This window comes from Chinchilla lanigera, unplaced genomic scaffold (assembly GCF_000276665.1).
Source record: "Chinchilla lanigera isolate Chin_1 unplaced genomic scaffold, ChiLan1.0 scaffold00035, whole genome shotgun sequence".
NCBI classification, from domain to species: domain Eukaryota; kingdom Metazoa; phylum Chordata; class Mammalia; order Rodentia; family Chinchillidae; genus Chinchilla; species Chinchilla lanigera.
In genome coordinates this window covers 9,168,813-9,187,472 of record NW_004955436.1, presented here as the reverse complement: position 1 = coordinate 9,187,472, position 18,660 = coordinate 9,168,813, and the positions used below count along the sequence as shown (strand labels likewise).

The 18,660-nt window shown below is 35.8% G+C and overlaps 1 protein-coding gene across 1 annotated transcript in view; it reads left to right on the top strand.

The window, feature by feature from the left end:
* The window catches only part of Ptprk (protein tyrosine phosphatase, receptor type, K), a 395,867-nt gene that overhangs the window by 184,136 nt on the left and 193,071 nt on the right, over positions 1 to 18,660 (top strand). Inside the window, exon 6 of the mRNA XM_013516643.1 lies at positions 1,498 to 1,791. Coding sequence (XP_013372097.1) covers positions 1,498 to 1,791 — 294 coding nt within the window. The remainder of the gene's footprint in view (positions 1 to 1,497; positions 1,792 to 18,660) is intronic.

Sequence of the window (18,660 nt, the reverse complement as noted above, 5' to 3'; positions counted from 1 at the left end):
ATATTCATGAAAATGTTCTCAGTCTATGGTGAGATCCAGATTAATAAGGTGAGGGATGTTTGTAATTCAGGGGTTTTTATGCACTAATGTTTATGAAAGTATAATTAAAAAGCAAATCTTCAGGTCCAGCTGAAAAATCTTATTTCATTTAAACCTGTATGAAAGGTAAAACTTCTCCATAGCTTTATTTTTTCTGCATTGCACTTTTCCCATGCGGTGTTTCACCACTAAATAGAAAATAGAGGGGCTGGGGATTTAGCTCAGCGGCATAGTGCCTGCCTGGCAAGTGCAAGGTCGTGAGTTCGATTCCTGGTACTGGAAAAAAAAAACAAAAAAACAAAAAAAAAAAAGAAAAAAAGAAATAGAAAATAGAGTTTGAAAGTCACTGGCTGGCTCTTCTTGACTTCCCTATAACTGTGTCTTCTGCAGCCTATCTCTGCCTGGGGTGGGTCAGGTGAGAGCATTGTCGGAATGCGTTTAATGGTTTTCCTTATGTCATTCCCTCTATCTGAAAAAATAATTTTAATGAATTTAGGAGCAATTACCACTTTATTAAGATGAATGCTTTCCTTTAAAGTACTTTAACTTCCCTGAAATGTGTGAGCAGTGCTCCACAAGTTCAAAAAAAACTCCCACTGATCACACTGTACTAATTACCGCTTCCTGACTTAATATTCCCTGTGGACAGAGCATAGAGCCAGAGCTCGAGCTGTGAAATCCTTCATAAACTCCCAACTTTTATATCACTTGCATTATTGTTAGTAGTAGCAAATGCTGGCATACACTCTTCATCATTTCTATAAGTTCAAACCTTAAAATAACGTTCCCCAACATTTCTTGCAAACAAAACATCTTAAGCCTTCAAAAATTAATTTGCATTGTACCCTTAGCATTCATTTGATTCGTGACAGATTGTCTTATCACATGTGGCTCCCAAAGGCCAGCGATATGTAGCGCTTTGTGATTGTAAAAGTGAGTCAATTTCCTTTTCTTATATGGTGAGTTGAGTGTATAGAAGCAGGTCAGAACCCAGGCTTGACTTCCGTGAGAACCTTCTTTCTCTGTGGCTTTCTCCTTAATTCATCTGCCTGAAAGCTGAAGAGGTGCAAACAAAGCCAGAACAGAACGGAAAGGACCACTTGGCTATCTTTCATCAGTGGAACAGCATATAGAGAGATCAACGCCACTCTCTTTGTAGCTAATGAGAATTTTTCATCTACAAATGCTTTTTCTTTCTGTGACTTGTTTACTGTGCCTTCACAAGTTTATCTCCCACAGAGGCATCTGTTAATGGAAGAAAACTTGTGCTAAAATGATCATAGCCTTCATGAAAGCATTTGCTCTTAAAAGTACATTTGCCAGATCACTCCTGTCTGGTTTAAATATTTATCATGTGCTCCTAAATTAATCATTCACTAAGCCTTTAGGCTTTAAGAGACATTTATGTATTTTTATAATGCTTTAGATCTAATTACATTGCACACTCTTCTGTCCTAGAACCACCAAGGCCCATTGCTCCTCCCCAGCTGCTGGGCGTTGGGCCTACATATTTGCTGATTCAACTGAATGCCAACTCTATCATTGGCGATGGGCCCATTATCCTGAAAGAAGTGGAATATCGGATGACGTCAGGATCCTGGACGGAAACCCATGCAGTCAACGCTCCAACTTACAAGTTATGGCATTTAGATCCAGACACGGAATATGAGATCCGTGTCCTCCTTACAAGACCCGGGGAAGGTGGAACAGGACTGCCAGGACCTCCGCTAATCACCAGAACCAAATGTGCAGGTAAGGCTGAAGGGCCATGATACCTTAGGAAGACATGGGACCCAGAAGTGCAGTGCGCGTACAATACTAAAAGTCCTGATGTCCTGACTCATGATGTAGCTACACGAGCAGAGGTCCTCTGAAATAATCTGTCACCTTGATTATGTCGTAATTTAACTGACTTCACTCCAGTGTGTGCCGCTTTTATCCTGGCGTTATTGTGAAAACAGATTTGTTTTCTGCATGGTGGTTTTGATGAACCCATTATGTATTCAATCCAAACATTTGTGATAACTGTAGGTGAAAGTATGGTTAGGAAAGAAGACCTTTTCAGGTCAAGCAAATAGTGAATACATTTTTACCATGCAGAAGTTGTCCTCTTCAATAATGTTAATTTAGTCCATGCACAGGCCTTATCATACAAGATAAATAAAAATAGTTACTCAGGACAGGTGAAAAATGCCTCCATGAGACAGCCATTCTATTAAAAAAATCCATTGAGAAGTAGCTTAGCAGCTTGACAACCAGCTGTGGAATACAGAAAGATTTTCATTATATGTTTAAGCTTTCTCAATGCTCTTGCCACGTCTGATACAGAACTATGAAAATAATACTGTGTGAAAAAATGAAGAAGAAAAGCAAAAGAAATAAGATATACTCATTATTCCTGGCTCCTTACTACAGCATGTTGTTATAATGGGAGGAATTATTAGCTGTCTACCAAATGCCACTGAAAATTTTAATCATGTAAGTTCTTTGGGTGCACTTTTTAGGGAAGTGTTTATTGTGAAAAATAGTTTAATTTTTAGAGTAGCTTAAAAGGTATCTTGTATTCATCGACCATTTTGTTGAAATACCTTCCTTAACCATTTGATAAGTCAGTTTCTGAAAATTGCAAACAAACTGAGAATTAATGAAAATATAAGTGCTGATATAATACATCTTGTTTCTTAAAGATGTGCTTGTTACTTACAATATTATTGGGCTACTCACCAGGAATAGTGATCTACCATTGCAACAAAACTCATTGAATTACCTGATAAACTCTAATCTATTAATATTTCTGAATCCAGATAAATTTTAATATATTTAAAGCATCTATTAAAAGATATTTACTGGAGAAAAGTTTAACCACTCACTCATTCATTTGAGATTTAGGCAGTAGAGAGTTTAATAATTTATTGACTAGTACCATACTTAATCTGTTATGTGAAAAACACTCGATCCTAGAAGACACTGGCTATTTCCACTGCTGAGCTGAAGTCTTAGAGTCTGTTTAAAATATTTGATAGATGTATGCCTTCCTGTTCAAGGTCTTGTGATAAAACACTAGTTTAGTAGTAGATAAATGTTCTGAAAGAGAGGAAAGTTGGACTTCACAACCTCAACTAAGGTAGACATTGGAAGCAGAAATTGTAGAGATAGAAGAATAGTTCACTCCGTGTTCCAAGATTCGTATCCCATGGTGACATGAAAGATGAACAAGAGTCCATGTCACTGTGGAAATTGTTCACATGTGCTCTATAAAATCACCCTTTCTTATCTCTAATAAAATTATGCTGGTCTGCATTTTATCTTTATAATGTATGTCCGAATGTAATAACCCATAATGATTTGATAGTCTGTGGTCCCCTCTTGACTTTGCTTGCCTATACTTACACTATAGCTGCTTTCTAACTTCTAAACTACCTTGATATTTTGAAATTTCATTGGAAGTTTTATCCGATTCTTTATTTAAAAACATTTAATGTGTACACTTGTATGGTAAGTGATAGCAAGCTCAATGACTTGCTGTTTTACTTCCAGTTTTAGAAATGTTTTAAAAGCCATACTCAATGCTGTGAATCTTCGTCACACATATAATTAAAGTCTGCACAGTTATGTCTGCTCAAGTTTTTTGGGAGAAGTGCTATTAGATTTTTCAAGTACACTGTACATTTGAAGGAAACCATGTTCGTGAACTCTAGGAATTTCTACTAATCTTTCTCCAGAAGAAAAGGAAAGTTATGAAACTACGTGTAGCACTCTTTCTAAAATTACCTCTGAAAAGCAGAAGTTGAATATAATTGATAAGCATTGTATATCTAAAATTTGTATTAATTAAAATTCTGATGCTCCTCTATTTCCCTGCTTCAAGGTCTACTTTTCTCTCCTAAGTTTAGGGAAGGTCACTTGAACTTTAGCAGTACCACTAGTGGCCTATGCCTGAGATTCTCTATCACAAAGCAGAATAAAATTTAGGCAAAATTTCCTATCAGTTGATTTTTAGTAAAGATTGCAAACACTACAAAATTCTTTGAATCTAAAGAAATAGTCCTCTTGCGATCCCAAGCCTGACCTTTGGAAGAAGTTCCTGTGTAATTCTACTTAATGGCATTGTGGTTACTAGTTTTATAAGTGGCACTGATCACCAAATCTATAAAATACTGCATTTCAATCAGGACCAGGAATATATTACTTACAATTTTAGTTTTTTACCATGAGTATAATCTGGTTGAATTAATATTGATTACTTTGAAGCAGTTATTTTAATATGTCATGTATTCTTATCCTTAATAATAAATGTAAATACTTATTAGTTGTAAATATATATTAATTTCATGTAACTGTTTTTTAAGTTATACATGATTATTTCTGGCCTTCAGAAATTCTCATTTCATTTTTCTATATTACACTGAGACAACTTTTGTGGCTCCTAAGTACAATCAAAGAATAAATTGCTTATTTTTTACTATTTTTAAAAACCTATTTTAAAGCACTTAAGACATTGATATTTTATTTCTGGCAGTAGTAAATGTTGTTTACTTGGAAGAAATCTGTCAATAAATTTTCAACCCGTCTGCTAACTATGCTTCTGTCTAAATGAATAAATTTTACACTTTAGGAGGAGAATGTAGACTTTTTAGCTAAGTATTGACCTGAATTTGTTTAGAATCAATATATAAAGTGAATTCATGATGATGTGTTTTATACCCACATCAGTCTTTTGAGTTAGATATATTATTATGTCATTTTTGTGCTTGGTGAGTTTAATACTCAGGGAAGAAAAACCTCAAACTATCAGTGACTTGTCTAATTTCAGAGCGCTTGACCATGGCAGCTTAAACCTACTGTCTGGTACTTTAAAAGCACCCTTTCCATTCCCTCTAATCCCGAGGTGAATTTTTCCTCTTCTTAACATAGTATAAAATGAATGAACAGAAGTACAACAGGTGGAATCTGGGAGTCACATACACTTTGTTATTTTAGTTCAGTCACAGCTTTAGAATTTTAAGTTATACATACACAACTTAAACATTTTTGAATACAGTTTGCAAAAATTAATGTGTTTTTATGCACTAAGAATGCATATTTTTTAACAAGACTGTCTCTCATGGGCCAAGAAGACCAGGGCTTTTGCCAGTTATAAGATTATAAGCAATATACAAGATAGCAATGTAGCAAAATAAGTTAGTTACTTTATAGCATATTAAAACAAAAACCTTGGCTAACTGCATTCTACTGGGACAATTATTTTTTCAAAAATAAGGCAAATCACATGCAATAGTAGTTCGTGTAGCCAGAATTGTAAAGCAAAGCTTTAAACATGCAAATGCGAACTTCTGAAGACATAATTTTTTAAACGTTTAAAACCTAACAAGACAATAGAGAGCGCAAGACATTAGGCAAATATAAAATCTGTTTTTAAAGTTTTGTTGTAAATTTTACTAAGAACAGGTTGATATCATAAGCCCTATAGATTCTGACATTACCTTTTTTGGGGGGGTATGCACTTCTAAAACTACTGTCTCAAGAAAAAAAAAAAGGCTACAGTCTCTATGGCTAATTTATTCCCTGAGAAAGCATAGCCTTCCTTATGTTTGTCTCTTCTCTTTTATTAAAAGCACAGTGGATTGGTACTGAACACTTAAATATATGTTGTATTTTTAAAAGTTTGGTTAACAGAAAGTGTAACAAATATATTACTTGGTTCTTTTGTGTCAATGGCTACCTGTGTGATTGCCAAAGCTATCTTTTGGTTTGCTTTCCAAGAAGATTGAAATCATTTGTACGTGCTGTTGGCTGATCTGAGGGTCTCTCAAGTTAGGACAGGGGCTATCACAGCCTCCAGTAGCAGAAGCCATCTAAGTCTGCTTCATGCTTTAGGAACCTACGGGTCTGATTATTTCACTGTTGCTCTGCATCCTTACCCGAGTTTTATTGTTCACATAATGTTTCTTCAGGCACTTTATACATTTTTAAAAATGGCATAAATGTGAAGTTCTCTTAAATGGGAAGTAATTTAAAAACTCCGTTGAACAATCAAAGAAAGCATGCATTTTTTTTTTTTTTTTTCTGTGTGTTTGTTTCCTCTGGGTGTACCATCTGGTATAGAAGCAAAGAAAATACGGTTTCTCTTTTCTCTTATTACACAGAAATAAAATGTGCTGTCATCACGAGTTGTCTGCATTGCATGCTTTGGCAATTGCACGTTAAAACTGCTCTTTGAAATTGCCTGCTGCTTCTAGGTCGCCCATTGTGGAACCACTTCGTGATTAACTGACATTTTAGCAGCATCTCCCTTGTAGGGAAGGTCAACAGTTCAGAGTGTCCAAAATGTAACATATTTACACAGTTAGGAAAACTGCTCAGTGCCCCTATATTGAAGTTTAACGCTCTTGGCAATTTTTAGTGAAACATGGAGACCCATGAAGCAGAGAGTAGGAAAGTGTCTCCTGTCACATATAAACATTTACTAAAAATGCATTCTTTTCTCTTCGAAAGTGAAAATGGAAGGAAAAGAAAAACAAAATAATACTCACTCATTTACCCTGAATTGTGGAATTAAGTTTTGGACTTTTGGCTATAGCTTCATCAGCAAAACAGTTGCATTGATTTTTACTCTGGTCTAAGAGAGTTATCAGTCACAAAGACTAGTTACCACTGACACCAGCTTAGAGCTTGCACCAAAGTGAAGAGCTCTGATAGTAACTGCTCTGGCTGAACATTGAAGGGATGATTCACTTTGGACGTAAATTGACGACTTATAGGAATGCCTATTCTGAAAATTTAAAACAGTATTAAATACTATATATAATCTTCTGTGTTGCCTCTATTGCGTTTGAATAACTTTAAAAAGCAATGTTACTATTATTAAATTCAAGGAAGCTAAAGATAAAAATCTATAAAAGTACTAGAGAACAGTTCAATTTTCTTAAAAGTCTAAAACAGTACAATCCTAATGTAGATTTCTTTTTAATAATAACTTGACTTTGTTTCTCCGACTGTGTAGATAATACTTCCATTTGGAAAACATTGATTTGTTTGGGGAATTTTTTGGCTTGATTTTTTTATTAGTGGAGTGAGGTTAAGTACTAGGTCTTCCAAGTTACACAGGTATATCCTTTGCTTCATTCCCTGATGGTCAACAGAATCAAATCTGTAAACACAGTAAAATGCAAAGAGATAGGAGCAGAATTCAAAGCAGAGGTAGTCCCATGTTCAACCCAGGTGTAAACACGCCTGATGCTTTGTGGGTTCTGAAGGTAGACGCATGCGCTGGGCATGGTGTCAATCGGGGCTTGCGGTGGTCACTGCGGGTACGTCTAACACGATCCAGCTCCGTACATTCGTCTGCCCAAAGCGAACTGGAGTTACTGTGGGCTAAAGCTAAAGAGAGACTGGAGACAGAGAAAACATGAGAAAACATGGGTATAATTACAGATGTTGCCGCTAATCTTTACAGTACCTCTGTCCTTTTACATGAGAAATCAGAAATCTATAGGTTTCTGCAATATACTACCGCTAATAATGGAGAAAATTTCTTTCAGTAAATGTATTTTAAAGATTTTTGTTAAGTGATTAATTTATTAAATTGTTTTTATTACTTTTCCTTTTCAAATACATGCAGTGTCCAGTATCAGTAATATGCATGCAAAACATATAATATGTTACATTGTTTTAGAGGAGAAAATGAAATAGAGCAGAAATTCAAGCGCTACTGTGTATTGGATAGGACATTTGTTTATTTCACAAAATTGATTGAGAGTCCAATTTTCACTAACTGCCACATTAAGGCTATAGAAGATACACCTTTAGTAAGACAGAATTCCTGTTCTTAAGGAATTGACATTCTGATATTATAACCATAATAAAAATACAAAATATTTCTGAAGTTCAGTGAAGAGGTGGAAAATTTTTGTCAAAATATAATTTGCTGATGCATTGTTAACTTTTGCATACAGAGCTGGATTAAGGTTTATGTTGAAAAAAATATTCTATACCTGTGAAATAACACAAAAAATATTATTCTATACCTGTGAAATAACACACTAATGTCGAGCAAATAGTCATCATAAGGATTGTTTGCATTTTCATTGCTTTCTGTCCACACATGGGGAATATATATGAAGAGGTGGAGGCATTATAATTTTCAGTCATCAAGATAATTTTGTAAAAACTCAGGGACTCATGGATTACAGAAATGTTATTCTGAGTTACCATGGAAATTAAGACAAAGAAGAGAGATAGGTTTTTAAGGTGACTGACATCTGTACGTTCTGCTATAGATCTAGTGTCAGGAGCTACCAGCATAAGTGTTACAAAAGATGAATGATTGGTTAGGAAATCATCTTGCCTACTATCTTTTTAAAGTTTTACCTCAGGAGCAGGAGTTACTGTTAATTATACATCTCAGATTGTGGCACATTTCTTTGTAGGTGACATTATCAATAAAAATGTAATTACCTTTACTAACTAGACTGGAGTTGTTTTCAGCTTAAATTTTCTCTCCTCTGACTTACATTGTTGATGAAAAGCATTTGGTAACCAGTGAAAATGACACTGTATATATTTATCCTGAGCACTTTACCACATGTTGAGTCTGTTAATGATATCATTAAGTACTCTTTTTATTGGCTTCATTGTTTTTATTGAGTTTTTCATGCTGCAATCAAACTGACAGGTGGGAATGATTTAAATAACAGCCTCAGTCTCATAATACATCCTGAATTTCCCCTCAAGCCCTAGGAATTTTATTTGATATTGGGGAATACAAATAGCTTTAAAAATACAAGGATATATTAAGAGTAGTTTGAATGATAATAACAGGAAAGTGTCTGATGAAGGAAAATGACCTATGTGAATTTTAAAGATGGGAATCCAGATATCAAACATGCTCATTATGAACGTGAGTTCCAGAGACCCAGCCAGGGAGTGTCTGCTTTTCTAAGGTGCTGTGGTCACGTGGTACGTAGATATGTTCCTGACTTTCTTCCTTGTGCCCAGGAGAACTACCCCTCCTGCGGTATTCCCTCGCTGTATACTTCTTTAAGGAAAAAGAAAAAACATCAGTATATTTGCTCTTAGCTTTGGAATAGAGAAGGAAACAGCATCAAGCTCTAGCCAAAAATATCCCCCAGCCTTTCAGGACAGGTTGGGGGGAAAGAGAGCTAGGTGAGTGCTTTGGGCATTCATTCCTATAGAACTGTCATGGTTGTAATTAGCTTTTAGGGAGTATGTGGGTCACTCAGTGAAATTTCTTGAAAGAAAAACTACGATGGGATACAGATGTGTCTCATTATGTCATCATTTAATCTAAACTGGACGTAGGATCATCACCTTAAGAACTCCTTTTCGGATGCTCACTCATGTAGGGGTGGCTTTCCTATCCTCTTTCCGCTCTGCCGACGTGAATGTAAAGTGCAGATTGAAAAAATATCACTCAAAGGAAAGTGATCATGCAAATTTCAATCTGGAGGCTTATAAGTAATACTGTATTTCATGAACCCAATAGAAAATGAACTTCAAAGGGTAGGAATTCGTGCCTTTCATGTCACCCTAGGCACAATCTGTGCAGATTCAGCTGTCACTCCCTATGATATGGCCCAGAAATCATTGAGTGATGTCCCTTTTAATTGTCTCAGCTCCATCAGCTTAGTGAAGCTGAGTTTTAAGAATTCATCTTTCTTTTTGTGGCCATGGTTTTATTTTCTACCCCTGCATACTGCCTCTCCAAAACAAAAGAATTGTAAACAATTGTAAAATAAAAATTTACCTGTTGTATAAATTATTTTAGGCAGATACTATATCTTATCAATATAATAAACATCATATTTTGTACTGATGCTACATGCAAATGTATATTTTTGCTAAAGCAAGGCCTTTTAAAAATATAATATAGAAAATGGGCTTACCGTTTGTAAGAGTAATTTATTTTGGAAATTTGGATACCACCTTAAAAATTGTATAAATGAGGAACACTCACATACTGACCAAATCTCCTTTCATGCTTCTCCGCCTCTCTCTTCCGCTGTGTTGGCCACTTGTGTACGTGTGTGCAGGTGCGTGTGCCTGATCTCCACAGCGGTCACCTCTGCTCTCCTTGGCGGAGAAAATAAGACAGCTGTGCACAAAGACTGACGTTTCAGGAGATTTTCTGCTGAAAGTTCCAGATTCTGTAAAGATTGCATGGAATTCTTACATCCAATGTGTTTTGTAATTACATGGAATAAAACAGTATACCAAATTTTGTAAAAAAAAAAAGAATTTTTAAAAAGTCGCCCGTAGCCTGGCAGTATTTATATAACTGACGTTACTTCTAAGGCACTATTGCAGGTCTTTGTTTTCCTCAAGGCCTATGAGGATTTTTTAAGTATAAGATATATACAGTTTTCTCTTCTGATTATTTTACTTGCCTTTGTGGAAACCCATTTTTTGTGTTTTTACAGAACATCTATTATCTTTAATGACTACTTAATAACCTACTATTGGACATAAGTTCTTGAATTTATGTAGCCCTTCTTGTATCCCTGAAGGCTTGGGCTACCTAGCTATTGTAAATACTGCAGTGTGTGTGGAACATATATCTTTTTTCACATGCTCAGTGTATTTTCTATTAAGTTATCCCAATATTGATACAATGCTGTCTCTAAGAGGAAAGTGCCTGCAGTCATACCCTGTTGATAGGAGGAAGTACTTAAGAATTAATAATACCCATCTCCTCTGTTAATCATCTTCTGGGAACCTGTGCTCAATAGGGATGTGATTTGATCATTTTCAAGCAGCTCCTCAATGGGAAAACAAAGACAATATTAATACTGAATCATTTTCTTTGATGTGAATGTCTTACGACACACGCTGTTGAAAGTGCCAGGGAGTCTAAGGTGAAGACTGATTTCTAGGCACTCAGATCTAGGGAATTATGCTCTTAGTAGCTCACATGTGTTCAATGCTAAGTGAGCCAGGCACTGTATGAACTCTTAGATCAAGACCTGCATGCATTTCTGTATGGAGTTATCTGTATAGATTAGAAAGTAGGAAGGTGGGTAAATAAGGAGGTCCCTGAAGAGTGCGACAGATGTGCTCTGTGGTTATGTACCGGAGCTCTGCAACACGAGTGACACTAAATCAGGCAGGCAACTGAGGGAACGAGTAGTTATGAGTTAAGATTTGAAAGATAGCAAACTCAACAATTCTATGTTAAAATCTGAATCCAGCTCTACAACTTACTAGTGGGCAAGTAACTTAATCTCTGTAAAGTTTTCCCTCTTCTTCTGTAAGAAAAAGATCAATAATGCAACCTGCTCTATTTGACACTGGTGTTCTAATTAGTTATGTACTACAAATCTTTGTGAAATTTCCAAGCATTTTGTCAGATAATTGTTAGGTGATATTTAAAATATGAATCACCTAGAGGTATACTAGTTATATTCTAAACAAAGAAAAATATACTTGGGACTGGGGATTTAGCTCAGGGACAAAGCGCCTGCCTGGCAAGCGTAAGGTCGTGAGTTCGGTTCCTGGTACGGGAGAAAAACCAAAAAAAAAAAAAGAAAAATATACTCGAATCTCCAAGTTATTTTCATGTATTACAGAAATATGTCAATTTTGCAGTTGCCCAATACTGAGAATAGAACCTAAGGCCTCACACATGCTGCGCCAGCAGTGTTCCACTGGGCTGCCCCCCTCCTCAATCCCGTGAAGCTCTTTATGTCTATATCAACTGTATATCAGTGAACATGAAAGCTCATTTATAAAAATTCTGTCTTGGGAAGCTTAACACTGTAATAAGAGTAGTACCACATGGAAACCGCACATGCTACAAATCAGAGCTCTTTCCTGCAAAGATCAGTTTTTGGAAAAATCGAAAATATATTTAACGTATTAAACGTTCTCCTGTACGCCAGTGGAAAAATTCACATAAAATGCTTAATCATCCTTGTGTATGACACAAACAAAACCTATATTAATGCATCGTAAAATATTTCATTAAATATAATTTCTCTGATACACTTAAAATTACAAACATGCAGAAAATCTGAAGGAAGTGGACCGTGAATACCCATATGTCCATCAGTATAATGAAACTTTTGCTACATTTGTGATCTCTTATTTATCTACTTATGTTTTTATTCATCTATCAGTTTGTCTTAATTTTTTTATACATTAAAATATTCTACATGAGGAAGTGATTGTTTAAAAGAACAAACTGCTTCCTTTTTTTGTTAGGATGTTTAGAAGGATTTGTTTTTTTAGAAATAGTACTCAGGTCTGCTAGGAAAAGGATTGAAAGGTGATTTCAGGGAGATTAGAAGACTGCTACTTCAGGCTAAGCAAAAATTGATCAGTCGTTGGACTGATGCGGTAGAGATAAGAATTCCAATGAGGAGGCAGAGTTGAAAGACATTTGAGAGGTGCAATCAGGAGAATTTGGTGACCCACTGGAGGTGAATTCTGGCCTTGGGAATTATGGTGTGGTGACAGGCTTTAAATTGAAGGAGTAAAACACTGAAAAAGGCTTAGAAGAAGACTGTATTTATTTTGAGAAATGAGATAGTTGTGGGCAATTATACTGCTGGATCTGAGGTTCAGCAGAGATGGCAGAGAGCAGGACATACAGACTGGAGTACCATCACTGCTGCGTTCCTGGTGTAAGGGTCATAGGTGTGCTATCATTTCTCTGAATTCGAAATTTAAGTAAGTTTCTTTCAACAACCATTGAAAAAGTTATACTCCTTCATAGGAACATTGTCCTGCATGTATTCACTTCTTATTTCATGGACTATTAAGGACAGAGTTCACCAATGATTGTTACATGGGAACATCTTTAAAATAGTATGTTGTCTTATGTGTACAAGCTATCAAATTTGTACAGGTGCTTTTTACAATGACGCATCCATCTGTTGAATTGCCGTACCCATGGGTGTATTTTTGTGTTTGCCATAATGAGCAGCTCAGATCATTGTGCTGAGCAGAGAATGAAAATGTAGTGTGGTGCTGGATCTCACAGCCCATTCTAGGCATTCTTGCAAATCAGCAAATGTGTGATTGCACTTCTGTCTTCTTCCCTGCATCCCTCTCTTACTCCCATTGTTCTTGAGCGCAAAGACCCTTCCTGCCCTCTGCCACACTTGAGCTTCCCGTATGTCTGCGGGACCACAATGAGGGGCTGATGCACCAGTGTACCGCCTCACTCACTCTCTTTCTTCCAGATACCAATACAGAACAAAGCCATGTTGCCTTGGTGCCCTACTAGGTCCTCCAGTCATAACCACTTCCTTTTGCAACCTTGTTTGAAATTCTACACTTGAGTGCTTCCATTACAAGCTGTAATCAGAAGCTGTTTAGGACAAAAATAAATATTTACACTTTCCAAGGAATTTCATGACAACAGGAGAAATAATGCACCTATCGCTAGTTCAATGAAGAGCAGAAAATAAGTGTTTCTATTCTATCAGATTGTGGGGAAACATGTTTTATAAACTAAAAAGTAGGTCAGAAAACTGAGTTATTTTATTCCAAGAACAGCAAGACAAATATCATCTTAAGGCAATAACTTTACAGTTGCATTCTCTTAAAAAGAAAAAGTAGGGGAAATTTTTAGCAATTCATTCCTTGAATTCCTAGTCTGAATACAATGCTAATTATATTGGAAAACTTAGTTTTTTCTGCTTGTTTTTTTAGCCAATCTCTTCATCAGTTGTAATATTGTCTTCATTTTTTAGAGAACCAATAAGCCCTTTCTAAAACTATCGTCAGTCAGATCCATTATTTAGCTTTCTATATAGTTTAGGAAAGGGTCTCAAAATATCTCTGTTAGTCAGTTTTCTATTAGTGTTGTAAGTACCTGACACAACTGAAGAGAGGCTTATTTCGGCTGTTTTACAGTCGATGACTGGTTCTCATTTCCTTGAACCTGTGGAATCATATAATGTGAGAACTTGTGGCAAAGCAAAACCACTCAGCTTATGACCCATGAATGAAAGACAGGAGAAGGAAGAGCCTGGCTTCCCACATTTCCCCTGAGGGCAAACTCCAATGACTTAAAGACCTCCCCTAAACCCCGCCTCTTAAAGGGTCAACCATGTCGCTGTAATGCCATGTGAAAATCCAAGCATTTATCACAAAGACCCTGGCAAACTACTTAACCATCAGACTACAGCAGTGCCCCAAAATTGGTCCATCACTCCTTATAAGACTTTGATCCAGCATTGCCACCATTATGAGACCGGCTCTTAAATAAACAGTCAAATTTGGAAAACTGCGAAGCTCCTACAACTACATTTTTGAGGCAAAGTATTTGTATAGATATTTATATCTATAAAGTTAAGTGGGGTGCTGTCACTTTTATCTCAATTTTTAGATCAAGTATTGTCCTGGTGAAGGAATTACTTCAGAACTGTAAACATTCTTCTAAAAACTAAAGAGGTATAAATAATTATCACTCTTTAGTATAAGAACCATCAGTCTCTGAATAACAGGGAAATAAAAATGTGGCTGCCTGCAGCAGAACAACAAAACAGAGCTGCTCCTATTTTGCCAACAGTATATAATAGTTTAATTTTCAAGGGGCTAGTAAAGAGTTTGTTATGTTGTGATTTTCAGCAAGTAATATTGCACATTTTAAACTACAGTCTCAGCGTGGACAGGTGGTGTTTAAGGATTTAGAGTGAGAAGTGATTTGGTGGTATAACAAGGCATGGTCCGAGTGCCTACCCTGCGAGGAGAGGAGAGAGGTAGACAGTTTCCATTGCTGCCTGCTGCTAAGTAGGTACCCATATTATCCCCTAAACAACCTCATGCTCATGACAATAATCCTGGCTGTCATTTCCCTAAACTAATATGAAAGTGCAATTCAGTCTTTTTTGAAGAATACTGCATCACTTGTGTCCTGACAAATTTTTGTCACTCAAACCTACTGGATGTGTAAGTAGGTTATGACATGCTGGCTGAAATGATTTTGGATTAGCTGTACTGAGCAGCGTAAAATTTTGCTAGAGTTATTGCCTTCTCTTTTCATCTCTCTCTTCTCTCTCTGCCAATTTGCTCTTACTCCTTTCCTGATTTGATTCATTCTTTTTTGTTCCTTTCTTAACAAGGTACATAATTATGCCCAAGAACTGTCTTATGGTGAAACTGAAAGTAGCTTTCCATGGAAACTGTGTGTGTCTGTCTCTTTTTTTTTTTTTTTTTTTTTTTGGTTTTTCTCCGGTACCGGGAACCGAACTCACGACCTTGCACTTGCCAGGCAGGCGCTTTTGCCGTTGAGCTAAATCCCCAGCCCCTGTCTGTCTCTTTTATTATTTTCTCAACTGTGTGTGTGTGCATGTGTGTCTGTGAATAACAGTGCACAATCAAAGGGCTTCTCAGTTTTATTTGGCATTCTTCCTGGAGCTCTATATCCATAAAGACAAGCCATAGAGTATCTACAACCTTTGGCTCTTAAAAGGACTCATAATCTACCAGCTGGTGTGAAGTTTAAGAAATATCAACATTCTGCCCTTTTACTTTTATGATTTCATACTTGTACGTCTTCTCTTCCTCACGTGCCCTGTGTAATCACAGAGAGTGTGGATAAAACAGGGATTTAAAATTTTTAGTAAAAATACCTGCATCTATCATGGAGAAAAAGTGAAAGACAACAATACTGTTACTTTAAAAAGTCACTCATGAGTTCTCAGTGTAAATCCCCAAAATAGCATGCCTGAGAAGATGTCATTTCTTGGGTAAATGAATAAGCCAGGTAAAATCTGCTTCATTCTAAACAATGTGATTGATTTAAGAAGTGCTATCTTTAGAGAATGCAGCTAAAGTCAATAGTTTTTTAAGTGTCCAGATAAGATTGTAAAGGAATTAATTATATCTTCAGTCTCTCTATCATTCTCAGTGCAGGAGCCTATGCCAAATAAAAGCACAGAAATGCTTATAGATAGAGACACAGATATGGAGAGATACCGGCTAAGTGTCCCTAGAGATAAATAATTTACTTACTTCCCAGTCACTCAATCTGTGGCCTAGAGGGGCGCCTAGCTTGTCCAAATACCACCACTCTCTTAAATGTAGTACTCGGATCTGCCTTGTGTACTTACTGTAGTAGTGATTGTTGCATGAAGTTTATAATTTTATCAGATGTTTGTTATTAAAAATTAAAATGTTGTTTACATTAGTTTAACTAATACTTTAAGAAACCAGTACTGCCATTGCTCAAATTTAATGTAGGCATAGAGTTTTATGTAGATATAGATAGATAGGTAGATAGATAGATAGATAGATAGATAGATAGATAGAGGTAGATATAGATATATGTAGTATATATTTATCATATATATATGATTGCTAATGTCAGATAAGTTACACTTTTATTTACTTCCATAATTATCCTTTTGAGAGACAGTAAGAAATCCAGAAATCTACTCCTTTCCACAGCAGATGCAATATTTTTAACTGTAGTTCTCAGGCTGACAATTACATCTTGAGACTTCACGTATGTATAAATGTGCACCCTTGACTTTGTTCCTCCCTGTTTTTGCCCATGGACCACTATTCTACTTGTTTCTATTTGTTTGACTTCTTTTGTATTTGATCCTGATATAACTGAGATCATGAAGTACTTTTTCATCTGTGTCTGGCTTATTTTGCTTAGTGTAAGGGATTCCAGTTTCATTCATGTTGTCACAAATGGCAGGATCTCCTTTTGGGGGGCAGAATAATGTTCATATACAGAACATCACAATTTCTTGTCCACTTATTCGCTGGGGAAGACTAAAGTTGTTTCCGTATCTTGCTACAATGAACGACGCTGAAGGGAGCATGGGAACGCTGGTTTCCTGGTCTGCGGGAATACAGTCAGAGGGGTTGCTTGCTTACAGGACTGTCCTGTTTTTGTTTTATTGTTTGCAGAATCTCCATCCTGCTTTCTGTACTCATTTTACCTGTTTACATTCCCACCAACAGTGCACAAGGTTCGCTTTCTCCCCACAAACTTGCTAACACTTGGGGCTTCTTTCATTTTTGAGCAAAACCTTCCTTACTTCCATTTCAATCAAAATGCATGGGAGAATTAAATCAAGCTGTTGCTTATTTTGGATATGTCACAAGATTTACTTCCTAAGATTTTTTTTGAGAACACGTTTTTCTAGCATTTGATGTTCCTCCAGAAGCATTTCCTTTCCAGTGACTTCATTTGGAGAATTTTTCAACTTCTGAGTGTCATTTTCTGTTTTCAGATTTAAAAAATACTACTTTGCTCTTCTTCAAGAATATAGTTTGAGATTAAATTTCTTTTTTTTATTTTAAAGAGAGTAGTACATGAGACACAAACAAACAAACAAAAGAATGGTAGATTCTTAAAAATTTCTTAGACCTACAATATTTGTTAAGACTAGGGCTCAGATCAGGCTTTACTTAAGATTATTGGTGACAGTAAGTGTCTTTGATAAATCCTTGTTTCATATATAACTGAGTACAATGGTAGGTGAGTTATAGAGAATAGAATCAGCCCTAAACTAAATTTGGGGAAGGCATATAAGCATCAATAAGATATTAAACAGTAAATGATCAGTTGTGTGATGGAAATATTAGTAACATATAACCTATAATTGAAAGGATCAAGTTTAAGAAATGTATATTCTGCTTTTAAATCCTGCCCTTTTAGGTCTGTATTGTACACGATGATACTGTGAATGTGCTACTTAATATAGTTAATGTGAAAATTATTCAGAAATCATTTCTTTATAGCTAATTTACTGTAACTCTTTTGTCATATAATTTGTATTATTTTTGGATAGTAACCAAGTAATACACAGTGTAATTTATGTGCATGAATTTGAAGATGCTAAATTGAACTTAAGCAAATCAGCGTGAAAATATATCTTGAAAGAAAACAAGTAGCTTAAGAAGAAAACTTTGCATGTACTTTTTGTTCAGTTTGATACACGTTATCGTAGAGTTTTTCTTTGGAAATAGTGTCATGATTAGCTTATTAAAGTTCTGGTAAAATTTTTCATTTAAACTGACGTGTTTAAGATTTACTTCATTTGTTAGAGTTGAGCAAATGACATGTAAGTATAGTCTTTACCATTAAGTTGAGATTAGTGTACATTGACTGTATGTATTTCTACACCATTTTGATTTTTCTCACCAAGAAGCAATAGACATAAAAAAATTTCATCCTATGTCCACTAATCTCCAACTGTACAGCAATATTCTTTTAACTGGGAATTACTCTTACTAGCACCAATGGCTTTGGGTCCAACAGATATGACACATTTTCATATCAGACGATGGTTGCCCATAAAGTTTAGAGTGTCATTTTCAATATTCTTGTCATTACTTTGAAGTTGCAGTAATTACTCTATCTGCATCTATTTAACACATTAATGTTATAAGATATTATTACTACATGTCATATTTAAATCAAAATTTAGCAAGTTGGTTTGACAGTAACTAGTTTGGTGCAGTGTTGTGTGTCTTACACAATTTTAAACTTTATTCTCACGAAGGGTGTAGACTTCATTAGACTACCAAGCATAAAAAGTATAAAAATCCTTTCTCTAACACAAACTAATTCAGGTTGCTTTCAACTTTCCTTTTATTTTATTCTACCTGTAGCAGTATCTCTCCATTTTGTCT